This window comes from Talpa europaea (assembly GCF_964194135.1).
Source record: "Talpa europaea genome assembly, chromosome: 1".
Lineage (NCBI taxonomy): Eukaryota > Metazoa > Chordata > Mammalia > Eulipotyphla > Talpidae > Talpa > Talpa europaea.
Genome location: NC_140073.1, coordinates 2,450,190 through 2,475,579, shown reverse-complemented (window position 1 = coordinate 2,475,579; position 25,390 = coordinate 2,450,190). Strand labels below are relative to the sequence as shown.

The window sequence follows — 25,390 nt, the reverse complement described above, 5'->3', positions numbered from 1 at the left end:
GACACACTCTGGGCCCAGACTGGGGGAGATCTCCTGCTGGTGAAGGAATGTGGGGTCCCTGAGGAGCTTTTACCTCTGAGTCCCAGGGACATTTAGCTGCCACGACTGAGGCTGACCCAGAGCAGTAGAGTGCATCTCCCGCCTGTCCTCACCACCCGGCCTCGAGGCCTCCATGCCAGAGGAAGGTCTGCAGGGGGGAGGAGGCTGTCGGGGCACAGGAACAAGCTTAAAGGGAAGAACTGTAGCTAAAGGTGGGGAAAACTTGGCCAAACAGCCTTAAGTATAAAAATACAAAGTAGCTTGAGATAAACTTGAAGTCTTCAGTGCATGGAGGGCAGTCACAGCACCCACAAAACTCAAACTAACTCAGCTGTTGGCTGGATGGCTTTAAACCCCACACGAAGATATAGGACAAAAAGGGAGTGGTCCTTTGCAGACATCACTACTCTTCACAACAGTTTCTACTACCCCGTACAGGATGTTCCGTGTTCAGCCAAAAATTACAAGAGGAAAAAAGAACAACCTATGCACAATCTCAAAGAAGAAAAGCAGTCGCTCAGACTGTATTTAAAATGTCGGAGCTATGTGACAGGGAATTTAAAATAACTGATTAATATATAAGATTTGTAAGAAGAGCAGCCAGTGTGTGAACAGATGGAGAATGTTAACAGTGAGGTGGAAGGCTGTAGGGAATGCCAGAGATGAGAGCACAGAGCAGAGAAGAATGCTTCGGACTCGAGGTGAACTTCGACATAGTCAAAGAGAGACTCAGTGGAGGGCTTGGGGGTTACCCATGCCGGAAGAGGAGGAGTTAGACCAAAAAGATAGCTGGTTTGTGAGCTGCAAGGGCCCAGAAGAAATGACACGCCCTATATTCAGATCATAATGAATTTCTAAGCTAGAAATATGGGAAAAGGTTTCTGGAATACCCCCAAATATTCTAAAATGTATTAATATACTTCTAATTAATAACAAGTGTTAAATATGAAATAAGAAACATGGGAGAGTGCTTTGAAACAAATTGGTGATAGAAACAGAATGTGTCAGCATTTGTAGAGTGCAGTGAGAGTAGTAGAGGCACGTTAGTAGGAAGGGGGAAGCCTGCTAGTGGGGTCAGTGTCCACCTTTCCATGCAGCTAGGAATGGCAGAGCAAATGGAAGCCCGAGCAACAGAGGAAGTATTCGTATTAGAGTGGACACAGGAAGAGAACAAGACAGGAAACTGAGGAAACTACTGCTTCATTAGAGAGATCATAAGATTACTAACTCTTCAGCCAGATTGACTAAGAAAAGACAAATTATAATCAGAATGAATTTGGCTACATAAGTACAGTCCCTACAGAGGTTAAGAGAATAAGAAAAGACAGCAAACAACAAGACAAATTCAGCAGTCTAGATGAGACAGACACCTTCCTTCAAGGGATAAAACCTGCCAGTGCTCATTCCACTCAGAAGGAAACAACACAGACAGGTGAACATTCATATTTAAACCTTCTGCTAAAACTCCTAGCCGGGATTGGCTTCTTTGGTAAATTCCACCAAAGATGTAAAAACTCTGTCAGAATATAGCAGAAAAAATGGTTCTTTGAGGCCAGCAGTACTTTGAATGAGACAAAAGTATTCCAGGAGAGAAAACTGCTTACTGAGATTTCCACAGAGGCTTAAATGCAAAATTCCTCAAGAAGATGTTAGCACCTTAAATCCGACAGTGTGTTAAAAGGGTAATGTGTCATGATCAGCTACAGTTTATTTTGGGGTTGCGGCTTATTCATCCTTCAAAAATCAATCATTGACAGTGGCCAAAATCCAGAGCTCTAACAAGGCTCGGTGCTGAGTCCCAAAGTTGACCCCCACTCAGGTCAGCTGTTTTTTGACAGGTGTGGGGGCAATTTAGTTGAAAAAAGACAGCCTTCTCTGCAGGCGGTCCCGGAACTCTGGACATCCATGTTAAAATGGTGGACCTTGCAGATTATGTAAAACAGTCACTCTTACATGGATCATAGAAATAAATGTAAATCCCCAAATTAAAGAATTTCTAGGGAAAAAGATCTTTAACCACGGTTAGATAGACATTTCTTAGATGCATCACCAAAGCCCAGTCCACAAAAGAAAAACTGTCAGCTGAGACTATGTTAAGATTTTAAATTCTGCTCTCTGAAAGACTAGTAAGAAAACGAAAGGCAGATCACAGACCACCAGAAAATATTTGTAAATAACATATCAGAGAAAGGACTTATATGCAGATATATATTAAAAACACTGAAAATTTTGAGCAAGAAAACAGACAATTCCATTTATAAGGTCAGAAGATTTATTTAGAGAATAAAGCATGTGCATATGTGTTTATACACACATGTACACATAGAGCAACATGCAATGCATAGAGATAGCAAATAAATACCTGAAAACATGCATTGCCCGTTGTCATTCGTGAAATTCAAGTTAAGCCACATTGAGATAACCTACACATATTTTGAAAAACTTGAATTTTTTTCCTGTGCTGCTTTTAGAAAACACCACAAGTTTTTGACTTAGAACAGTAGAGATTTACTTTGTCATAGGCTGCATGCCAGAAGTGCAAGGTCAGGGTATCAGCAGTGTCCTTGCCCCAAAGGTGCCTCTTCCAGCTTCTGGGGCTGTTGGCATTCCTGACCTGTGGCCAGCTCCTCTGCTCCCCCTGTACAGATCCACGGGGCGTGTCGAGCCCCTGGCTCACCTGCTCAAGACCTGAAAGTCTTACACCTTCAGATAATGTCACATTCACAGACCTTTTGGGGACACCCATTCCACCCACGATGTAGCTAAACCAAACAACCAGAGTGGAGCACCCAATGTTGGTGACAGCAGGGCGCCCCAGGTCTCTGCTAGCTGCTCCATGGGGACGCCAGCTGCCGCTGCTTTCCAAAGTGCTCAGCGGTTTCTACACAGTTAAACACACGTTTATTATTCCCAGCAGTCTCTTACATATCATTCACCCATACAGAAACTCGTATGCCAACGTGCATGTCACCTCTATTCATAGTCACCCCAAACTATAAACAACCATTCGCCTGATGAATGGAGATGATGTGCATCTGCGCAGTACATTGTGGTTCAGCCTCCCAAGGAGTTTCTGATACCAGAAATGTCTATACCTCCTGTGCCCGTCCAGATCTCAGTTCTAAATTTAACACAGCTCTGCTTGGCATATCAGCATGGGTTTTGTTTGGGCTTTGGCTGAATAGAAATAGAACAGCTAAACACTTTTTAGTAGCATTTTTATAATAAAGATGGCTGCGTGAGAGCTTGTCGGCCCTGCGAGGATGTGGTCTCCAGCTCCCAGGCCCAGACCAGGGCTGGTCCATAAGTGGTGCTTGCTACATATTTACTAGATGAACAAATAAACAGCATTGGTATGAGCGATTAGGAAATTTTAGTCTATGGTTTTTCACATAACTGGGTAAAGGGAGATTGTTCTGTGAATGTAGCTGACTCACCACTTGAGAAAAAAATCGTGTCTGTACCTGTTATTTTACACAGAAATGAATTCCTGATGAGTTGAATTGAAAATACTAGTGAAAAGAACTACTTTTTTTAGCAGAAATACTAGCCTCACAGAATTAAGGGATTGTAAAGAATTTTTAAGACAGAAACTGTGAGAAAGCTTTATGTGGCTAAATAGATTATTAAAATCCATCCACATTCAAAAGCACTATAGTCAAAGCAAAAATCCGTTGTTCAGGAATCGAGTTTCTGAACACATTCACACTCAGCACTGGAAATCTTCACGTGGGGACTATTTTCAAGTGCAGACAGACTGGTCGTCTCTAGGTGCTGGCTTATCTGCCTGGCTGTGTCTGTGTGAGCCTCACACAGTCCTAGGGGGCCACGTGAGGTGGTGGGCGGTCCATTCTCCATACTAGAGCCAATAGCCGGAAAGTTGAGCAGCGTCTTTCTGGCATGCAGTGCTGCCCTTGATGCTCTCCTGTGTGTCTTTCCATTTGAACTTCATGCCACATTCTTTGGCCTCCCTCTGCTGGCCTCCTCCCCTCCTGAGCGCCATCCTGCCCCCACTTTGAGAACCTGTTTCCTTTTAGTTACTAGCATGGCTGGGGGCAGGAGTCTCATAAGTGCGGGTGCTAGTAAGTACAGACTGAACTCTGGGAGGAACTTGAGGCCCTTTAATAGGAGACTGATTAGCTGAGGAAAGCTACAGGGAACAAATGCAGGCCATGGTTTTTAAATTTATATGTAGCAGTTCAGCTCTTTCATTTTTTTTAATTGAGGTACAGTCAACACATTTCAGGCATACAGCATGATTCAGGGTTCGTATGGGTTGTGCCCTGACACCCCAACCCTCAGGCCGCGTGCCCTGTACTCAGGGTCAGTGTGGTGCTGTTCCAGTCTCCTGGCCAGTTCGTGATGAATAAGGGGAAGACTTAGAAGGGCGAGGAGAACAGGACGAACCATGTGGATTTTCACCTGTCCCTGGAGGCCTTTGGCCTTTGGGCCCTTGGATCCCCGGTGAGGTTTTGCTCTGCCCCTTCCCCTTTCCTTCAGAAGAGTTGCTAGAACCAGTATGTATTTATACACCTCTCGTCGGTACAGAACACCTAGAATTTTACTTTGAAATGTGTTAAGTAAAACTAACTTCCTTTATTTTAAGATTTGAAGGCCACATAGAGATCTGCCCGCCAGGCATGAGTCACTCGGCTTGCTCGGTCAACAGGAGTGTCCTGGAAGCCATCCGGGGACGACTCAGGTCTTTCCACGAGCTCCTCCTCGAGCCTCCCAAGGTAGGGCAGCGACCTGGTGCATGGCTGGCTGCTGCAGTCATTTGATTTTTAAACAATTGTTAGAACCTCAGAGTAACAGCGGCCATGACCAGCATGTGCCAGGCCTGGTACACGCCCGCTGCTGGTGGTTCTCACTGCCTCTTGAGATAGCTTTCAGATGGCCCCTGTTTGAGGTAATATCTCATCTTACTGCTTCTGAGGTTTTTAACTGGCTTTTGTTTGTAGATCATTTAAGATTAAAGTAAAATACTTAGTTGCTTAGAGAACATGCAGCTTTTCTTTCTCGGGCACCTGCATGCTGGTCAGACAGGCGTTCCTCCTGTCCTGTGAAACCAGAAGCAGCCAAGCTCTCTGTGCAGGGACAGGCCTGCCTTCCCCGCGCCCACAGCCCTTTACCGTCCGCACCTTCTGTTGCGCCTCTGCCCTGTTTGTCTGAGAAGCTTCACTTCCTTTTCAGTGCACGGTCGTTTCTATAAAGCATTTTGTCTCCTCCAATCATCTTTCAGGCGCTTCTCTGTGCAGTTGTTTCTTTTCTCAGGGCTGGGCGGTGTGCGGCCCGACAGACTGAGGCCTCCGTTGAGAAATAGTTGGTCGAACGTGACTTGGAGCTTCTCTCTGGAGGGAGCACCCTAATCTAAAAGTGACTGTCTCCTCAGTAGGCCTCTGGGAGCACAAACAGGACAGTGAAGACCTACAAAAGAGGGGTGTTTTCCGTTATACCCCACCCCTTGGTTTCGTGTGACAGATTTAGACTTGAGTGAGAGACTTTACCTGTTGAGACCTATAAGGTGGGAGACTCAGGTCTGTGAGAACTCTGTGCCCAGCGCCAGTTCTGCACGCCCCTCCCTCCACCCTGGGGCTTGCCGCTGCAGCGCACAGCTCTGTGGCACCTCGGTCCCTGGGCCTCAGTGCTCTGTTTCTCCCTCCTAAGTTAGATGTTTTCTGTTCTTTCTCCTTTTAGCGATTTAACAGTAATTTCATATCCGTTTCCCAGGGAGCCTAGTGCAGCTTCCACATTGCCTTTTCAGCGGACCGATGCCATGAGGGAGCAGAGGGAGCAGGCGGCAGTGCCACTGCAGCGGTGGTCTCGTCTGCACACGACCTGGGTGCTGTGCGTCCCAGACCCGGCGCCCACTGGCAGGGAAATGACCTCTGTTGGTGTTTCAGTTACGGCCACTGACATCCTTGACAGCAGGCCTAGGGAGAAGGCTAGGAGAGCGGGAAGGGAGGATAGGGAGTAGGATTCCCTCAGGAGGGAACGTCGCCAGTGGAGTGGGAGGAAGAAGGATGTGAGTGAGCCGTGGGGCTACAGTGGAAAGCCCCCCACTCTCTTAGATGCCCCGCCGCCCCCGTCATCTTTCTGGGCGGACGAAAAGGAAGCCTCTAACATGGCTCCCACTCAAGAATCCTCTCTGGCCTGGATTCAGAAGTGAGGCAGTGCCTGCTTCGGATCTCCTCTCGCTGCTAGAGTGGGGGGGCGGCAGCACCTGGTGTCGCTGTGGATGTGGCCTGTGAGTGGGCCTGTGACGCTTTGCAAGTGTCTGTCAGTGAGAACTGGCTCACGTGGAATGAACTGTGAGGCCTCAGTTACGTTAAGGCTGGGGACCAGGAAGGAGAGGGCTGGCTCGGATGGGAATGTTGGCAAAGAGTAGCTCGCTGTTAGATTATCATTCCTCACCCTTTCCTGTCAAACTTCTGCGGTTCTGACATGGCCTGTGTTTTTTTGTGATTACAACTATTAAAACTCCCTTTTATGGACAAGAATGGGTTCGTTTTCAGTTTGTGATCCATAGCAACTTCTGAGTTTGTGTTTTTGTGGAAGATTTGGCAAAGTCTCGACTCTTTTCCCCAAACCACTTGTACTTTTCTCTTAATTTCTTAGATTTCTGGTCAGGTTTGGAATATTGTACTTTTTTTATGGACCAAGTAGCTTTATGCTTATTCCTGTGACAGTTTGGGATATTGGAAAGAGGGATACTTGGCGTCTTCTGAAGCGTACAGTCCAGGGAATGGCTTGTTTATTTCCCTCTTGCTCCTCTTGTCCTGTCTCAAGGAGATCAGGTGCAGTCTCAGGTTTTCCTCTAGATGTAGAATTCAGGCCAGAGCTTGCACAGGATTGGTTGACCTGGGAGTGTCTCTCAATACATGCTCACGCCCTGTTGTTGGCTTACCTGGGTTTAATTGGGCAGTTTTTCCTCCTCAGAAAAGTGTGATGAAGACAACGTGGGGCGTGCTGGACCCTCCCGTGGGGAACACCCGCTTGAATGTGATCCGCCTGATATCCAGCCTCCTGCAGACCAACACCAGCAGCATCAACGGGGACCTCGTGGAGCTGAACAGCATCGGGGTCATCTTGGTAAGACTCCCTGAGGGCTCTGCAGCTAGCCCCTGACTCTAGGGACCAGTCACTTGAGTCAGAACCTCACGGGTTTATAGAAGGCATCAGTGACTCTTGGTCTGAGCTTAAATGGTCTCTTAGATGGTTTTACCTTGAGTGTATCATCGCGTTTGAATGCCTTTGGCTTTTCGGTAGTAGTTTATTGTTGGGTGTGTAGAGAACTTCATCAGAGGATTTCAAAGAGACAGAAAGCTCATCCTGTCACACGTTGTCGAGTACGCTGGGGGTTGGGTGGGGTGGGGGGGGTATGTGTGTGTAACCAGTGACTGCTACTTGCAGCATTGTTTTCTCTTCATAAATAGCCAAGGGGTCAGGCTCTACTTTCCACCGCGATACGTGGCTGTGAGGTGACTGAGACTCTGAAACACCCGCTGGCCTGCTGGCCGGGGAAGGGGGCTTGCCCAGGCTTCCCTGGATGTTCCTAACCCTGACCCCAAGTCCCAAGTGTTGTGTGTAGGCTCCATAGGCGCCTCCCGTCCTGTGTGCGCTCTGGCCTCCCACCCACGGCACAGAAGGCCCAAGAGCAAACACAGCAGGTCCCAAGGGACACCTGGCGCCTCATGCATTTGGGGTGCTTCAAGGCCATTTGGAAGGAGTGTCTGGATGTTTGCTCACGACCTGGAAGCCCTTGTGACCCGCATTTGATGTTTCTCATGTAAGCCTATGTGAGACTCCATGAGAGTGAGTGTCTTTTGTTCAGATCACGCCGAGAGCACATCTGCTTTCAAACCCATGCTTGTTCATCACTGAGGGGGTTTGGTTGTATTTCAGCTTTGGGTTAAATGCCCTGTTGGTATAGGGCAGAGAGCATTTTGAAGGAAGATGGAACCTTAAAGGAACACGGTTTCTTTGTAGCATAATCGTTGTCCTCTGGGGACATAACTTTTGCCTTCCCCTCTGGCTTCTGGCCAAAGCCAGAATGTGACTTTCTACGCTTGCCTCTGGGAGATCCTCCCCGAAGTTAGCACTTATTAGTCTTTACTCTCAGTATTGGAAGTATACAGCCTAACAACACCCACAGCCCTGGCCAGCTGCCATTAGTTTTTTCTGTCGTTCATCTTTAGCGCTGTTTTTGAGTGATAACAGGTCTCCTAAGTGGATCATTAACTGTTACTTTTTCATTTTGAGATTAGCTAACCAGCCTCAGTAGTCCTGAATACATACTTGAGCTGTGCACTTTCTGCTTCTAGGAATTGTCTTTCCTTTTTTTGTGGTACTATTACCTCTGCCAGAAATTGGATTCCCGGGCCTCCCTGGTGGCGCAGGCAGTTGAGCGCAGCGCTGTGAAGCTGTCCACAGCCTCTGAAGTGCCGGTTCAATTCCCGCCGGCCGCAAAGCAACCCACATGGCAAGCAGACCTCTGCTGTCTCACTCACTGCTCCCCTCAGCAGTGTATTTCAGTCAGTCCGCCTGTTCTGTTCCCACTCTGTCTCTGGTGAATCTTCTCACACCTCTGGTACACCTCTGGCCCATACCCCAGTTCTTTTATGCATAAATCAATAAATCTTAAAAAAAAAAAAAAGAAATTGGATTCCTAGGAGACCCACAAGTTACCGCCTGTCATACTCTTAACTTGGCTCCGTTTGCTGGTAGCTGTATGAGTTTGAAGTGCCTGCGTGGTGGTGGTTCGTCAGGGTGTGAGTGCCTGACCTAGAGGCCATCGTCTGTCCCCAGAGTGCCTGCGCCGTGCCCTGTGCAAGACCTTCGTAAATAGTTTTGAGTCAAAATGAAATTCTCATAAATTCCTTTGAAAAGTATTTGGAGTTTACTGCATTAGTTGCAGTAGAAGATACTCCCTTTCTCTCTGAGAAATGGATTGTAGTCTTTATGCATGTGGTGTTGGTCTCTGTTGGATGCCAAGCAAATTTCAGCTAGTTCAGTGAGCAAATACGGTGCTATTTAGATTGTGAAGGGTGTTTCCGGTCCCCAGTAGAGTAAACTTGTGCTTCTTTTACTGAGACTTTTGGACATGAGCACATCATTTCTCTTTTACTTAAATCACTGTTCTAGGAGTGTATTAAAATAGTGGCTTTAACTCTGAGGTAGCTGAACAAAACCTTCATTTCTCATTTTTATAGGACATGTTCTTCAAATACACATGGAATAACTTTTTACATACACAAGTGGAAATTTGTGTTGCACTGATTCTTGCGAGTCCTTTTGAAAACACAGAGAACGGCACCATTACCGATCAAGAGTCCACTGGGGACAATTTGTTACTGAAACACGTAAGATTACTTGGTGATATTTTTTGCGATTCCGTCCTTCCCCCCGCCCACCCCCCCACCCCCCGCAGCTGGCCTGTACCCCAGTTCTTGTATGCATGAATAAATAAATCTTTCAAAAATTTTTTTCATATCTAAATATTTAATTGCTATGTTTTTACTGCACCAGTGTTTCTGTAAATCAAATCCTGGACAAATGTTCATTAGATGAACTTTTCAGGATAAAATCAGTTGAATTGGAGATTTAAATATCTTGGCAATCAGAAGAACCATAAAATTTTAAATACTGCAGAAAACAGTTGTCGTTATTTGGCATACCAGAGTTTAATCTCTGGTGGCCAGGGTCGTGAGAAGTGAGTTTTATGGGCTATTGAGAGCCTCTGGGGGCCTGCTTTCTTTAGTCAAATATGAGGTGATTTTGGTGATTTGTCTTACTTCTTGCTCTAAAGTTCTGTGGTATAGCAAATTTTCTAGCTCAGCCTGGGTTCCTCCCAAACCTGGAAGACTGGCAAGACTAGCCCAGAGTCACCACATAGCTGGGAAGAGAAGTGACCTTTGAATAAATGGGTGTCGCACAGTCCGTAACGCAGCCTGCAGCGCCATCATAGACTCGAAGACTGTTGCCAGGCCGCACCTTTTCGTAGTATTCACACAGTTTAACTAGTACCTTTTGAAGGAAATGCTGCTCACATTTAAAAAGTACAGGTCTAGCTTGCTTAGATTTTTTCCCAGGGCATAGTTGTCTTCATTGCCTCTAAATTGCAGTTAGGTTCTGTTCATTCTGAGCCCAGCTTTCATGGCTGATTAAACCTGGCTTTGCGTTGGGTCCGCTGCTCGCTGGCCAGTACCTGCCATGCCCAGGTAGAGGCGCAGCGGACGCGGGGAGTCTGGCTTGTCTCTAGTTCCTGAGGGCCTTGAGTAAACTTATTATTACATTGCATTCCATGTCGGCAGCCATTCGTGGTTCTATTTAGCTTGCTGGGGTACACGCACCGCTCTTCTGTTTAACCAGAGTTCTGTTTCCCTTTAAAACTTTGACACTGGGCCTCCCCTGGTGGCGCAGCGGTTGAGCGCTGGGCTACGAAGCTGCCTGCAGCCTCTGCAGCACCGGTTCGATCCCTGGCCACCGGCGAGGGTCCCACATGGTGTGACAGACCTCTCCTGCCCTCCCGCTGCTCCCCTCAGCAGTGTACTTCAGTCCTTCTGCCTGTTCTGTTCCCCGCTCTGGCTCTGGTGAATTCTCTCACCCTCCCGCGCTTCTGACTGTACCCAGTGCTTGTATAAATAAATAAGTAAATAAATCTTTAAAATGAATAAATAAAAATAAAACTTTGACACTTTGATTTTTATAAATGCTAACTGGCATATTCCTTTTTATTCAGCTTTTTCAAAAATGTCAATTAATTGAGCGAATACTTGAAGCCTGGGAGATGAATGAAAAGAAACAGTAAGTAAATGGTCTTTGGATGGGAATTCAGTTTGATTTAAAATTTGAAGAAAATATTCTCCGTTTCCCTTGGAGGAACAACGGTGAAAATAATGACACGGTGCGGGTCATGTGACAGCTAGGACCACCCAGGTTATTTAATTATGACGGTATTTCTCTCATCCTTTCTTTGCTTGATTCCCATGTCTTTCTACTTTCTTGGGGGAACCAGGGCCTTTATTCCACCTCTACTGCCCTGGAAACGCCCTGGTCCTTTTGGACAGCAGTTTTCCTGAGATAGCATGGAGCTGAAGAAAGGCTTGTGAAGCCAAGTCGTTGGCGATGATTTTATTTGGTGTGTTTGTCCTGGGAGACCCTACTCAGAACGGGACTCTGCATGTTTGTGTCAGAGGGGAGCCGCTGCCACAGGGGTCAGGGGAGAAGCGAGGGGGTCTCTTCAGAGCCCTGGTGACTGAGGTCCTGGGCTGTACCCATGTGTCTTCCATAGTGCCGTCCTCGCTCATGCCCTGGACTTGATGCCCCGGCTTCTGAAGCAGGGGTCATAGGGCATGTTTGGGAAACACTCCCAGGCCTGCTCCGGGCACTTGTTTTTAAGCGAGTTTCTTGAAGCATAAGCCTCCCAAGGTGACATTCCCCCTGCTTGGGTGGGCTGGTGTCTAGGTGCTCTGACAGATGTGTGCCTCGTGCGGCCCCCGCGACCAGGACGGGACCCCCCCTCCCCCAAGATGCTGTCTGTGCCCTGGGCCGTCCGTCCTTCCCCAGGGTTGCTTTGTCAGACTCCTGGCCCTCGGGGAGCTGGGGGCTCATGGGAGGGAGTGCTTTGTTTTATGAGGCTTGGTCTTAAACTATTATTTATGCCCCCAGTGAGGACTTGGGGTTGGCCCAGTGGCAGGTGTGGTGGGGAGCTTCTCCTCACCAGTCTTGCTCATGTTCTTCCAAATGGAGCCCGGGGGGTACTCTTTGGGGCCATCTGGTCAGCATCTGGTTGTGTCTGACTCCGTCTCGCCTCTCTGTGCCTGCCCCGCCACTCTCTCTCCGTGCTGCCTCATCTGGCCGGAGCAGAGGTATTGGTGCTCTCTACCCCCCAGGGGCTCCACCCTCCAGGCCTGGCTAATGACACCCACCTTGTCCCAAGGGGTCCTGGACAGGTTTTCCTATTGTGTCCTCCCTTGTACCAGAAGCCCCGAGAACCTCGGAAGGCCTGGGTTGGAAACCTGTAGCTGGGCTTTTGTTTTCATGTGGCCTTGAGGGGACATGGTAGGTCTAAGAGGATGTGTAGGAGAAACACTTTGCTCTCTGGACCTTGAAACCAGAAGAGAGATCCTCCCTGTGCCTCTGACGCTGCGCTTCCTCATCGCTGGCCTGTTTGTTCTCCAGCAGGCCTGCAGTAGAGTATGGTTTTTCTGGTGGCTGCAGAAAGTTAATCCTTTTAAGCAAACAAAAAAAAAAAAACTCAGTTTACTCCACCTGTCTGCCATCTAAAATCTTCTGTTTCAAAAAAAAAAAAAAAAAAAAACCCTATTGTTTCATAGACTTCAAGGCCGTGACCCTCTGTCAGTAGCCTGGTGGCAGTCACAGCGGCTTGGTGTGTCGCCACGGCGCAGCCCGCAGTTGGGAAGATGACCCTGCCGTGCCTCGCCCAGGGTCACTGGGCAAGTGCAGCTGGCGACATCTTGCCTTGGCCTGCTCCTGTCGGCAGATGTTCCGGCTGGAGAGAGGCCGTTGTGGATGCCGCCACTGCTGCTGGGTGGGATGAGAAAAATGATCTTTCAGCAAAATGAACCCCAGTGCTCTCCTCTCAGTTCCCTGCGACCTGTTGAAAGTCTGACAAATCATTTCACAAAACATTATAAGGGGAAGTAAGTATTAGGCACCAATGAATGGCGCCTGTTTGTCTTTTAAAGAGAGTAGACATCACAGCAGACGAGCTGTCAGTCGGAGCAGACCTTGTCTCCTGGGGGGAGGCCACCATGGCTCTCGGCCCGGCGCTGTCCTGCCTCTTCCTTTTCTGGCCAGTCTCTTGTGTGCTCCGTCTTCAGAACAAGCCTGTAAACCCACGCTGTTCCCTCTCTCTGTGCTATCAGGAGTCTGAGTGTGTGTCCTTCCCCCCGACAGGGCCGAGGGGGGCCGACGGCACGGCTACATGGGACACCTGACACGGATCGCCAACTGCATCGTGCACAGCGCCGACAAGGGCCCCAGCAGCACACTGGTACAGCGGCTCATCCGAGGTGAGTGGCCAGGCCTCGCGAGGGCCGGCAAGTGGGTATGTGTAGCGTTTTCATAGCTGCTCTGGGGTTTCTTTATATTTTATGAATTGATGTGGAGACTTGAATGAGGTTCATGAGGATGTACTTGAAGAGGGAACTTCTCCTTCCTGCAGGCCTCTTAGTAGGTTTTGGTCGAGTTCGCTGTGCTTGAGTTACCCACTTGGATTCCGCAGGGCACGGCTCGCTGGTGTGGGCATGCTCGGCCGTGCGGGGTCGCTGGAGCTGTGGCCACTCCCGCCCTTTCCTTCCTTCTGTAGGCCCCGTGTGCCTGGGGACTAAGTTCCGTGGCTGTGAGGCTGAAGCGCCGCGGACACGCTCTCCGTGCCTCTCACTAGGCTGGCGGCTGTGCACTCCTGAAGGTCTCTGCAGCAGCATTAACATTTAATCCATCCAGGCTACCTCGGAAGAAACTATGGTTGAGTTTGTGGACGTCACTTGCCAGATGAGCTGGGCGTGCCTGAGGGGTGCACGCTCAAGTGTGGACTTAAAGCAAAACTGTCACTTGACCACTTCTCTCTTAGAAGGACTCCAGAATTCCAGCCAGTTTGAGTTTTCTGAAAATTATTTGTATGTTCTTTAAAATTTCTGTAACAGGGACGAATTGTCTACTGCTTTATGTCCTTGTGTTGGCCTTGTGATATCGCGCGCTTAGCGTCATGGAGAACCGGGTGGCCTTCATGGAATATTCGCTGGCCAGGTGCCAGTCGGTGACTCAGAAGAGCGTGTGGGAGCTGATGTGGGCAGCATTTCCTGCCACCTTACGTAGCCGGGGGTGGAGGTGGGAATGGGTTCCTGCAAGTTGTTAGGGGTCCTGCAGACTTGTGGGGTGGGCTTAATTACTCCATTCCTCTCAGAGCCAGGTGCTTGGCTCTAGACCCGTTGGCCTCACTGGTCGAGTGGGTGTGGCTACCCGGTCCCTTCTCGCTTCCTGAGCCTGGAGTTCACTGCAGCGGGAGTGACAGTGCGTCGTCCTTTTCTCTCTGCAGATCTCCCCGACGAGGTCAGGGAGCGATGGGAGACATTCTGCACCAGCTCCTTGGGAGAGACTAACAAGAGGAACACGGTGGATCTAGTAGGTTTTATGAGGTTACATTTTTGTGATTTCAGGGCTCTCTGCCTTTGTCCATTTACTCAGAAAGGTGGGAAAACTTGTCCCTGTGATGTGGGCCAAGCTTAGGTTCATGCTTTACCAGAAAGAGAGGTCACTGTGCACAGTAGCCTTGCACATTTTTCTGGTCACCTCCACGTCCTGCCTGGGATGACCGAAGATGCAGAAGCCACTGACAGTTCTTGACCCCGCAGGCAGAGAGTGCCCTGTTCCCTGCGCATCGCTCGGACCCGCCTCTAGCCTGCCTGGTGCACCCTTGGGTTTGTTAACTTTGCCTCAGGTGATCCCAGGGGATTAGGAAGCCTGAATACTCCTTCGGGTATTTTCTGATGTTACTGAGTTGAGTTTTCCCTTGTTCTGTGTCATTCTCAGCGGGAAGTTTTTGTGGATGACTTTGAAACCCCAGCTTAAAACTCTTTAATGGAGTGGTACTTTAGCCAGGGAATAATGGCATTGATAATTTTTTTTTTTTTTAATTATATTGGACTTTGGAAAGTATTCTTTTTTTTTTTTTTTTTTAAACTTATTACTTTAAGGTAAGTATTGCTTTTACTTTTGAAGACCGGAAGCATTTCCTTTGAGGCCCATGCCGGCGGGTAATCAATCATTCCTGTGGCCTGGACATAGGCGGGCGTCTGCACTTTGTGGAGGTGGATGTGCCAGACATTTGATTCTGTATTTGCAACTCAGAGCTGGGAGTCTCTGATGTACAGTCACACCTAGTCACTAGGAATGGAGTAGCTCCAGCCTCGGCTCACAGCAGGATGTGGACCCGAGGAAGGCAGACCATCTCTGGCAGCTCTGGAGCATCACTGGTCCCTGTGTCCCTCCCCCTGGGTAGATTGTCTAACACATTGGGTTATCTTTTTCCAGTTTCTGGACAGGTTGGTGGAGTAATGGGTTTTTGGGTATAATGTTGGAATTGGCGGGTACCGCGATTTGATAGAACGATAGAAGTAGTAGGTACCATGATTTGAAAGAATTATAAAGAGATAATTATAAAAAAATTAAACTAGTTCTGTCTGATCGCCCTTAGTGTCTGAGAATATCATAGCCCAGTGGAGAAACTGACATTCATTCTGGCAGCCCCGAGCCAGCAAGGAAGGATTAAGTCACCTTTAATGTGTGGCCGTTGTTTGTTTGTTTTTCACTAGTCATGTCAGGTGGAGTTCCAGATACCAGGGTTGTGTTATAAAGTGAGGTTGTGCTGTCATGCTGTAAGCCATGTCTTTCTAGAGGCTCCAGTATTGAGTCCTTATTAAGAAAGTGGGGAACATGATCACTAAAGAGATTGTCTTATTGATAAAGGGGTACTTGGGAATATTCTGATTTTGTTTGAGAAACTTGGTTTAAAATTTTCTTTTGATTGACTTCAAAGGTAGAACTGAAAAAGGTCTAGTTAAATTTTCATTATCAGGAATTTAAAAAAAAAAGTTATACCTACAGTAATTCAAGCCAGTTTCTTTTGTGAGCAGTTTGGTAGAAAGGTCCTCATTGCTTGGAACGAGGTAGGTGCCTGGCGTGGTGCCATCAGGGTCTGGTCTGCACCTGCAGGTGTGACGTGCACCTGCACAGAGCAGCTCGGGCCTGTGTGCAACGTGCAGCCCTTTCAGCTCAGGTGCGTCAGCCAGTCACGCACGCCTGTGCGCAAGACAGGCGAGCAGGGGCCCTTAGCCTTAGCGCTCTCCACACCGTGCTGGGCCACACGGGTCATCTGCAGCTGACGGAGTCAGCCTATGGAGCAGATGTCTAGATGCCAGAGCCAGTCACTGCCTTTGTCCTGCCCATCTTGGGGGAGCCCCACACTGTGGTTTTGTTGAGACTGTCAGGTTAACTTTTTAAGACCCTTCAGTTCCTTGGTCCCAAATATCCAACATTAACAGCCATTTAGTCTTTTTTTTTTTTTAATAACAATTTTTTTTTTTAATTTTATAGAGGCATGTTTGTTTGTTTGTTTTTTGTTTATACAAGCACTGGGTACAGTCAGAAGCGCGGGAGGGTGAGAGAATTCACCAGAGCCAGAGCGGGGAGCAGAGCAGGCAGAAGGACCGAGGTACACTGCTGAGGGGAGCAGCGGGCGACAGGAGAGGTCTGCGCGCCATGCGGGACCCTCCTCCGGTGGCCGGGGAGCAGCCGGGGATCGAACCGGTGCTGCAGAGGCCGCGGGCCGCTTCGCAACCCAGCGCTCAACCGCTGCGCCACCAGGGAGGCCCAACAGCCATTTAGTCTTAAGTTCTGTCAAGAGTCTTGCTTGGTGGTATCAAGGGTGCACGTGTTATGGTGTTTAAGGGACACTACGCCACCAGCGACACTTTAGCTGTGGCCTGTGGGCGCTTTGTTTTTCTGCCCAGAATGTGTCAGACAGCCCAGTAGGCCTGTATGCCATGTTCCAGGGAAAACATGGTGAGTGCAGTGGGGTCTCATCTTTCCAAACTGTCACAAGAGGATTGTGAACCAGTGGGATGTTGGGGAAAGCACGTTTCTGCTGACTGTGACACGTTCATTTCGAGACGGGGCAAAGTCACAGGCTGCGGCACCTGCCTCAGATTGACAGGTTGGGCCCTGCTATGGGGTGGCTGGGCTGCCGTCCTGGGGGTCACTCCAGGTGTGTTCCAGGACTCCAGTCAGTCAGCCGGGGGTTGAGCGGCACATGCTTGAGGGAACCCCGTTACCTGGCCTAGCCTGTTCTTCTTTTTCTGGCCGCTCACGTGTACACCAAAACCGTGCCTGTGCCCTGGCTGTGGGCTGGAGGACTGTGGTCTGGACACTGCTGTGCCAGCCCCCGTGCCTCACCCTAGGCGTTAACTGTCCTACCTCTGAGCAGGCTGAAGTTCTTTGCTCGTTTGACCCCGTCATACCCAGGGTACATTTATGTGCTTTTATGGTGGGAGTTTCGGTGAATAAAAAAATAAAATCACATTTACTCACACCCGAAGACCTCTGTGTTTTGCCTAGGCACTCTCCATCCCGAGATACATAGAAATTGGTAAAGATTTAGATGGAGTGAACTTAGATAGTGTAGAAAATGTTTTTGTAGTGACTGCAGAAAATTGAGTTTCTTTTGTCTTTCTTCTTCTCCAAGGGTGAGACTGTGTTTTGAAAAGTGCCAGCGCCTCAGTGCCAGTTTGTGAAGTTGTGTAAAGACCGTGACATAGGCAGGCACGAGAGACTGGCCTGAAGACTCGGCAGGTTGGGTCGGGCCCTCGGAGAGTCTATTTTCTAGCCTTCCGGGGCCATGTAGGGGCTGGGGGTCCCGAGTAAGTCTGTGGGCCCCACATTCCGCTCAGAGGCTCACAGTCGAGCCATGCTTGTCGTTTGCTCTAACAGCCTGGTCAGCCCAGATGGAGAAACACTTCCCTGTGACAACAATTAATACAGCTGAATTAAAAGAAGATTTTTAATATAGGAAGATAGTGTCATCTCTAAAGTACTTTTTATTACAACGTCAAGAGTATTTAGAGTGGTCTGGTGGCGCAAGCGTAGTCTTGTTTGTGTACATGTTCCTTTTGTTTAAAGTTAGGGGTCGATAGTCTCATGTTCATTAATTTACTTGAATGGCTGCTTTGTGCCAGACACTGAGGCTATTGCTCTAAACAAGGTTGTCAGGAGTTCCTGCCTCCATGTGAAATGGGTCCGCTCCAGGGGAGGTAGCTCGGGAGTGTCTTGGGTTGGTCTGAAATCAGCTGGTCCCGCAAGCCTCCTGGAGAAGGTGGTGTTTGCACAGAGGCTGGGGATGGGGGGGTGGGGGAAGATCAGAGTGCAGTGGCCAGAGCCTGGGGTCTCCTGGTGTGGGCATGGCTGGCATGCCACCGGTATGGCTGTAGCAGGGCGCGCGGGGCTGGAGGTCTGCAAGGGCCTGCAGCCGGGTCTCCTGCAGCTCCGCACCAGCCGCGAGGTGTACTCTCACTGAGCCGAGAGGCCATTGGTGTGGAGCTAGAAAGTCACAATTTGATAGTTGTTTTTAAAAGGCCCTCTGGCTGCTGGGTTAAGGACAGACTGTAATGGGGCAAGAGCAGAGAGAGAAGCTGCTTGGCTGCATGAGTCAGTGCAGGCCCAGGGGTGCATTGGCGGCTTGCCCAGACTTGCTGAGAGGTGATGGGGTCTAGGCCATCCTTTGACAGCACAGTGGACACGGGGACAGGAGAAACGAGGACTGAGATTTTCAGGTGTGAGGAGTGGAGGTGGTTTGTGTGGAGGTGGTGGGCCTCAGAGGTGTGTGCGGAGCGGAGGTCAGGTGCCCTGTGTGGGTATACCTGCGCAGTGAGCCAGCAGGACCTGGTCAGCACGTTCCCCTGGTGGGGAACAAGACTGTGCCTGTAGCTCATCTTACTCACACTGGTTTCCAATGGCCTGCGCGGCGCGTGGAGCCGGAATCGCCACATCCTTCGCTAGTGTGGTTTGAAGGTGTGCGTGCATTGCTTTACTCACCGCTTTCTGAAGCGGTCGTTTCTTTTTTAAGAAAAATTTTAATCCCTCCCAGAACCGCTGTAAGGGTAGGCGTTGAGGCTGTCCAGGCTCAGCGGCCCGTCATAGCCAGTCCTCCTCCTCTTTAACCAGCAAGCTGCTGCACCAGGGAGGACAGGAGACTGCTGTCTAACTCAGGCCACAGCCCCTAGTAGCCACCTCGTTTTACTCCCTCTTTTTTAGTTCACCAAACTTCCTGTTTGAATTGTCTTCTATTTCTGTGCCCCACCATGGGGTGCGCCTCCCCCCACCCCCCGCCAATACACACTGCTTTTATGTGATGTTTGCAACTAGCCTGCCAGCTGAGCATCCCGAAATGCCTCTGAGTCCACGGTGGTAGCACTGCTTGACCTGCCCCTGAGGGCAGTCACCCCGTAAGATGCCAGCTCCCGTGACCAAGCAGTTTATTTCGCTGCCTGCCTTCTGCTGGGCTGTCCTGGAACATTCCTGTCCTCATATCTCGCCACTAACTCACAGACTGAGACTGACTCAGCCGCTTCCCTCCACCCATCGCACAGTCTGCCTTTGATTTTATCACCTGAGTTAGACTTGGAGTGGGGGGCGGCTCAGAGAGGTGGAGAGACTTCACTGGAAACACAGGTCATTCCTTGGGCTTAGTGTCTCCCTTGCCAAGGTGTTCAGACAAGGGGGGAGAAGGGACTGATTTTATTCAGGTGGTGTTTTATCATGGTTTATTCAGAATGTCTTTTTTTTTTTTTTTAAGATTCATTTATGCATACAAGAACTGGGGTACAGGCCAGAGGTGTGAGGGTGAGAGGATTCACCAGAGACAGAGTGGGGGAACAGAACAGGCAGACTGATTGAAAAATACACTGCTGAGGGGAGCAGCGGGGAGACAGGAGAGGTCTGCGGCACCATGTGGGTAGCTCCCCGGCCGGGGATCGAAGTTGTGCTGCAGAGGCTGTGGAAAGCCCCATAGGTTGCATTTTAATCCTTGTGCCACCAGGGAGGCCCCTATTCAGAATGTCTTAAGCCCCACTGACACAGGCCTGCTTCGTTTCTACTTAAGGCTTCTTGAACCCGTGTTGGAACATCACAGAGCTGGCGGGCCAGTTTCTGTCCTCCGGGCTGTTAAGACAGGGAGGGCTTCAGGGGCCATGGCAGCTGCTCGGGTCTCCCCTGGTGACAGTGTTCTCTCCTTCGACGCTTCTGTGAGAAAGGCAGGCTAAGCCAGAGGACACAGTCAGTGTCTGTTATCCTCAGAAGCGTAGTGCTTGCGACCAGGCTGTACAGAGTGATGCTATTCTTTGTATCAGTCATCTGGATATCTCATTTCTAACGAGTCGTGCATTTCCGCCTAGTATTGTGTGACATTTTGTGAATTAGTACAAATAGGCGAGCAGTTGATGTTTGTGTTTTTGCTCAGTTATGGTAAGTTTTAATTGTAAATTCCAAGGGTAGGGACGCACATTTTAAGGGTCGGAATTCTGGCTGTTTTATTTAATAAGCAGGGAATTGAATGATTGACTTGAGTCGTATTTAGTGGACAGTGCTTTCCTTGGTGCAGCCAGGAAATGCAAGAATCTAAAGTGAAGTGGTTATATTTAAACTTGACCTTTCTAGTGGCTCCTGCGTAATCCCTGGGAATTACAGTTTTACTCTTCGGGCCTGGAACATAAAAGTGATTTTTCTGTTTCATCTGAGCAATTACTTTGACCTCCCCTTGTAAACATTTCATTGGAGATAATTATGAAAATCACTTAAGTGGGGCGGCCGCTCCTGCCTGGTGACGTAACCAGGGCCGTGCCCGCAAGCGGTGCCAGGGCAGGCTGAGTGCGGTGTGTGCCCTGGAGCTGCCGGGTGGAATATGGCTTACGGTGTACTTCTGGTTTCGCTGCTACACATTGAGTGAAAAACTAAATGTGATTTTTCCATAAAATATGCTGATACAAATGTCCAAGATTTTTTCATGTTAAATAGTTTTTTACATTTTTATGCATATAGGTTACAACCTGCCATATTCATTCATCCAGTGATGATGAAATTGACTTTAAAGACACGGGGTTCTCACAGGATTCTTCTTTGCAGCAAGTGAGTCACGCCTAAAGCTTTGCTCTTTATTTTTATTTTAAATGCTTAGTCCAGTTGCCGTTTATGAATTAGCTTCAAAATCAGATCATGTGTTAGAATGTGATTTGGGGGGCTCACTGGTTAGGTAAAGCAGTACAAATAGGGAGTGTCGGGTATTTGAAAGGAAGGTTCATCCCAATTATATTTCCAATAAATGTTTCATTCTTGATTATAATCATGACTCAGGTAAACTTCCAGGAGGTTTGAATGAAGTGAATCACTTACAGCATCTCGGACGTGCCCCCATGCAGAGCTTGACCTCAGCCGAGTTGTCACTTAAAGATCCCCCTAGCAGAGGAATAGTAGGAATAAGGGGGGAGGAATAGTAGGAATAAGATTTTTTTTTTTTAGTGTTAGTAAAAGTAAACTTTCACAGATATTCCTGTACCACATGGTTTATGTGTTTTCAATGTCTTAAAGTTCTGTTATTGTGACACTTGGATTAAGTTTTAGTTACAGTAATTCATTGTCACCCCTGCCCTCCTACCCCCAAGTTCATCTCCATGATCAGTTGTTTGTAATCTTTGTGGGGTCGAAAGCAGAATATAAAATATATGCACTAGTTTATCATCCACTGGTGGTTCTTGGAGAAGTGACAGATGACTTCACTGTCTCCTCTGGTGTCAAGTTTGGGAGCTAAAAACAGAAGCTGTTGGAGGTTATCACTAACTAGTTCTTGGCATGTCCGTTGCTTCGATGCAAATTCAGATCGTCTCCTTCCCACCCAGCCCTGACTGTGGCTTACCTTCTTTTTTTCTCACTCTTTAAGACTCCTCTTTTGGGGGGACCAGGATGGAGCCTCCAGTGATTATGGCGGCCCTGTCTTTGGCCTCCAAGTAGATGACTGTCATTTCAGGTACAGGCCGAACTAAGTTTTGATACAAAGTTTGCGTTTTTGCTACTAAGGCAGTTAACACTCAGGTAGCCCCGAAGTAGCATTCCAGCCCTTGGCTGGCTTCTCTGTTGCCTCTTGTGGTCCTTGGGAAGCCAAGCCCCTGGGTGAGGGTGGCAGTCACCAGCCTGCAGGAGGAGCAGTTGTGCAGCAGGCCTTCCTGTAGCCCAGAGCAGCTCCTCACTGCCGCCCTCTTGCCTTGGCTTGCTGTTGGCCAGCACTGACCACCCAGAGCGCACAAGGTAAACCTTTTTTGACCTCAGAATGCTCAGTTATTCCCTGGAAGCACTCTTAACAACAGCCCTTCCTCCACGTAGCCTCGTAGAGTACCTTACCTGGTGTGAACCCAGTGTTGCACGTTGATTCTCATCCATAATGATGTGTGCTGGTGTAAGATGTAGAGTATCGAGGTGATTTTGTTCCTGTTGAAATAACTTTAAGAAAAAGAGTGCCAGTAACATCTATTTGTAAATAAGCTAATTAACTTGGGACTTTGGGCTCCTGATTTCATTGAGAAGTGGTTAAATGTGGGTCTCTGAAAAGCGGGGCCCCTTACTCTCATGAAAGCCGGCGCTAGGGCCACAGCCGCGCTGGGGAGAATTTCTGATTTATTGTGGTTTGACTGACTGCTGATATATGCACATCCCAGTCACAAACACCTTCCAGATAACTTTCTCCGGGCTCCTGTTGTCTAGATTTGATCCGCTTATGTAAGCCATCCTCTAAAAGTAGGAAGAATGATTACCATTTTCTGATTGGCAAGCATCCAGTAAACTTTCAAACTATAAACCAATTGTGAATTATTTTGAAAATAAGAAAAATGCTCTAAAGCTTTTATTTATTTTTTTTTTTCATTTGAGGGTACAAGGTTAACTTGAGAATTTCATTCTAGTCTCCATTCTAAGTAGATTCTTAGTTTGTATGTATCAGCTTCAAGTTCTCATTCATACCTGAAGTCAGCTCTTATGTTACGTCCCACGTTCAGAGAGCTCAGGGCGGTTGTTTACCAAGGTGACCAGCCATATCTCCCGGGGGCCGTGAGCAGCTCGGGGAGAGCCTCGCTGCCCATTTTGTTGTGCCTCCCGCCCAGCCTTCCTCCTCCTTCCTCCTCCCGGTTCTGCCTGACAGCAATGCAGAGGGTGAGGGGGCCTCCCCGGGCCTAGTCTGGGGAGTTGGGGCTCCGGGGCATTGATCTGACCCCTCGCACACCGCTGCCACAAGCTTGTTCCCGGCCCCGCTGCAGAGTTCTGCTTGGTAAACGGCAGACTCAGTCCTCGTGGCGGCTCAGCAACCCCTGGCTTTGGCCAGGATGGCAGTTCTGGGAAGTAGATTGTTTCGTTTTATTTTAAATGAGAAAAGTTTTTAATGATTATGTATATAGTACTTTTCAGAACTGAATTTCTTAAAAGTCCAAAAGCACTTTTTATATAGCTTCAGCTAGAACACAGCAACAGTCTTCACTCACGCGGGCTCAGTAAGCTTTGATAGCTTTCTTAGTAAAAGTCAGGTTTGAAACCTCACATTCTATGCTAGTTATTTTCCTAGAAGTTATAATAGACTTAAAAGCGATGAGGACAATGTATGGACTTTCTTTGTCCTCTGCATTACTGCTGGGAGGTTACCTGTGTCTGTCAGGTCCTAGGTATTTCCGTAGGTGGGTGAGAGGTATTTCTGTACAAACAGATGACGAGACAGGCGGTGTCATGTGTGTGCACCCGTTTGTGGGCACCCACGTGCGCATGTGTGCATTTACACTGTATTTGCAGTCTCCTAAAGTATAGGGACACTTTGGGAAACTCTTTCCTTTTATGTCCCAAAGAGTCATAATACAATCTTTAGAGGTACCAAAAAAGAAAAAAAGCAACAAAGAATCAAAATAATCAGAATGGACTTTTCCCCTCATGTGGCCAAATTTCTCATCTAAATGAACATGAGCCTGGCTCTGCAGCTGGACGGGAAGAGACTCCCTGCCGCCCCACCCTGCCCTGGCTTCACACACCCCTTTACCCGGCGTAGAGCTGTTAGCTTCCTCGTCTTGCCTGAGCAGTGTGGAGGCCTCATTTCCTATTTCCTGTTCATTTGGCCAAAACTCAGCGCGGCCTCCCAGAACTTGGCTCTGCCCAGCTGCCCCACTGCACCGTCAGCGCTGTGCTGCGCACCCTGCTTCACCAGTGTGCCCCTCCGGGCTGCCCGCAGCAGCTTGAGGAGTGCAGCCCTCCAGGGAACGAAGGGGATAACATGAGAGGAAGAGAGTGGTGGTGGCCTCTGGAGTGAGAGAAGACAGGTTTTCAGGCTCAAAGGAAGCTAGGTGACTTTTTTTAGACCTGAGGAAAAGATGCCTTCCAAAGCCAAATATAAGTTTTACTTTTTTAATGATCTGCCATTTGGATTATCCATGCCATCATTCCCTGCCACCAGAAGGAGTGACCAGAATAATGTTCAGGGCATTTCTGCAGCGTGGTGCCTCTGGGCTCTGCCCAGATGCGGACCAGGAAGAAGCCGCTGCCTCCCAGTAGGGGACTCCGGGGTGCCCGCTTTGGGCCACACCCACGCAAAGAGTTGTGTTGCCCAGTGTCAGCTCTCTGCCCAGGCAGTGCCCACGCACTGCCTCCTGTGTGTGGAGTGAGGAGGTGGCACTCACTCATCCTTGTAGGTTCTTCGCTCCTGACTGACAGTGTGAGAAAACTCTTGCGATTTCACTTGCTCCTGTGGGCCTGTTTATTGTTTGCAATTAGCATATCAGTTTTTCTGTGGAGTCCATTATAACATTCCTTCATTCTCACCTAAGACCACCCCAGTGAGCCTGGTGCTCCTAGAAATGGTGTAGGACACAGACCTGGCCCTCCACGGACCTTACAGTGTCGTAGGCTTTTCAGAGTGATTTCGGATCAGTGTTAAAACTTTCTGTCCTCTCTCTAAGGTAGGTAGGAAAGAAGTCGCTTTTATTTTCTCCCCAGCCTCTAGAGCTTAAGTCTTTTTAAAAAGAAGAGCATCCGTAGGTTGTGTGTTAGGCCCATGGTCGAGACTAGCCCTGTCCTCGGGCGCTGCTGGGCTGTGGTGGAGTGGGGGCGGGCAGGTGCCGAGGGAGGCGGGTGGCCACCACCGGGTGGGCCTCAGGAGAAGGTTGGTTGTGTGCAGAAGTGACTGGTACACCAGATAATTTCAGACTCAGTGTCACTTGATCACCTCTGAACTAGACTAAACCCAAGCCCACCTCTAAAGATGATTCCCAGCAGAGTGCGCATTTGGCGCCTGTGCAGTGGGCACGTGCATCAGAATGAGCTGTGGCCCCAATTTCAAACTTGCCCCTTTTTGGTAAAATGTGTCTGAAATTATTTGATTAATTTTTTAGAAATACACACCAACTTTTAAAGCCCTATGGTTGTATAATTAAGGTGGTTTCTGAAACACAAATGGGCAAATAGTATATAGAATGTCACTAGAATCATTATATCACTGTCACTGGTCCTGGGGTTGCCAGGCCTTTTCTGATTATCAGATGCAACAAATGACGTCCAATTTTATTGACCAGTTTGGCTTCAACGATGAGAAGTTTGCAGATCAAGATGACATTGGCAAGTGAGTATATTTTCCTCTTCCCTAACTGTCTCCTACACTCCTGCTCTTGGCATGGCCCGGTGAATCTCCTGGGTTCTTAGAGCACTTTCCTGTTCCTGAGCGGAGGGACCAGCTCTCCAGGGTCTTCTTTAGCTGCAGCCC

The 25,390-nt window shown here is 48.7% G+C and overlaps 1 protein-coding gene across 2 annotated transcripts in view; it reads left to right on the top strand.

The window, feature by feature from the left end:
• The window catches only part of PPP6R3 (protein phosphatase 6 regulatory subunit 3), a gene marked incomplete at its 3' end in the record, with an annotated part of 119,210 nt that overhangs the window by 74,463 nt on the left and 19,357 nt on the right, over nucleotides 1–25,390 (top strand). The window contains exons 8-15 of one of the 2 annotated variants that reach the window (XM_084243324.1): nucleotides 4,646–4,775; nucleotides 6,979–7,131; nucleotides 9,252–9,401; nucleotides 10,781–10,845; nucleotides 12,961–13,076; nucleotides 14,102–14,187; nucleotides 20,653–20,739; nucleotides 25,170–25,249. In XM_084243324.1, coding sequence (XP_084099450.1) covers nucleotides 4,646–4,775; nucleotides 6,979–7,131; nucleotides 9,252–9,401; nucleotides 10,781–10,845; nucleotides 12,961–13,076; nucleotides 14,102–14,187; nucleotides 20,653–20,739; nucleotides 25,170–25,249 — 867 coding nt within the window. Of the gene's footprint in view, nucleotides 1–4,645; nucleotides 4,776–6,978; nucleotides 7,132–9,251; nucleotides 9,402–10,780; nucleotides 10,846–12,960; nucleotides 13,077–14,101; nucleotides 14,188–20,652; nucleotides 20,740–25,151; nucleotides 25,250–25,390 lie in introns of both variants that reach the window. The other variant, XM_084243323.1, reaches the window with a different exon arrangement.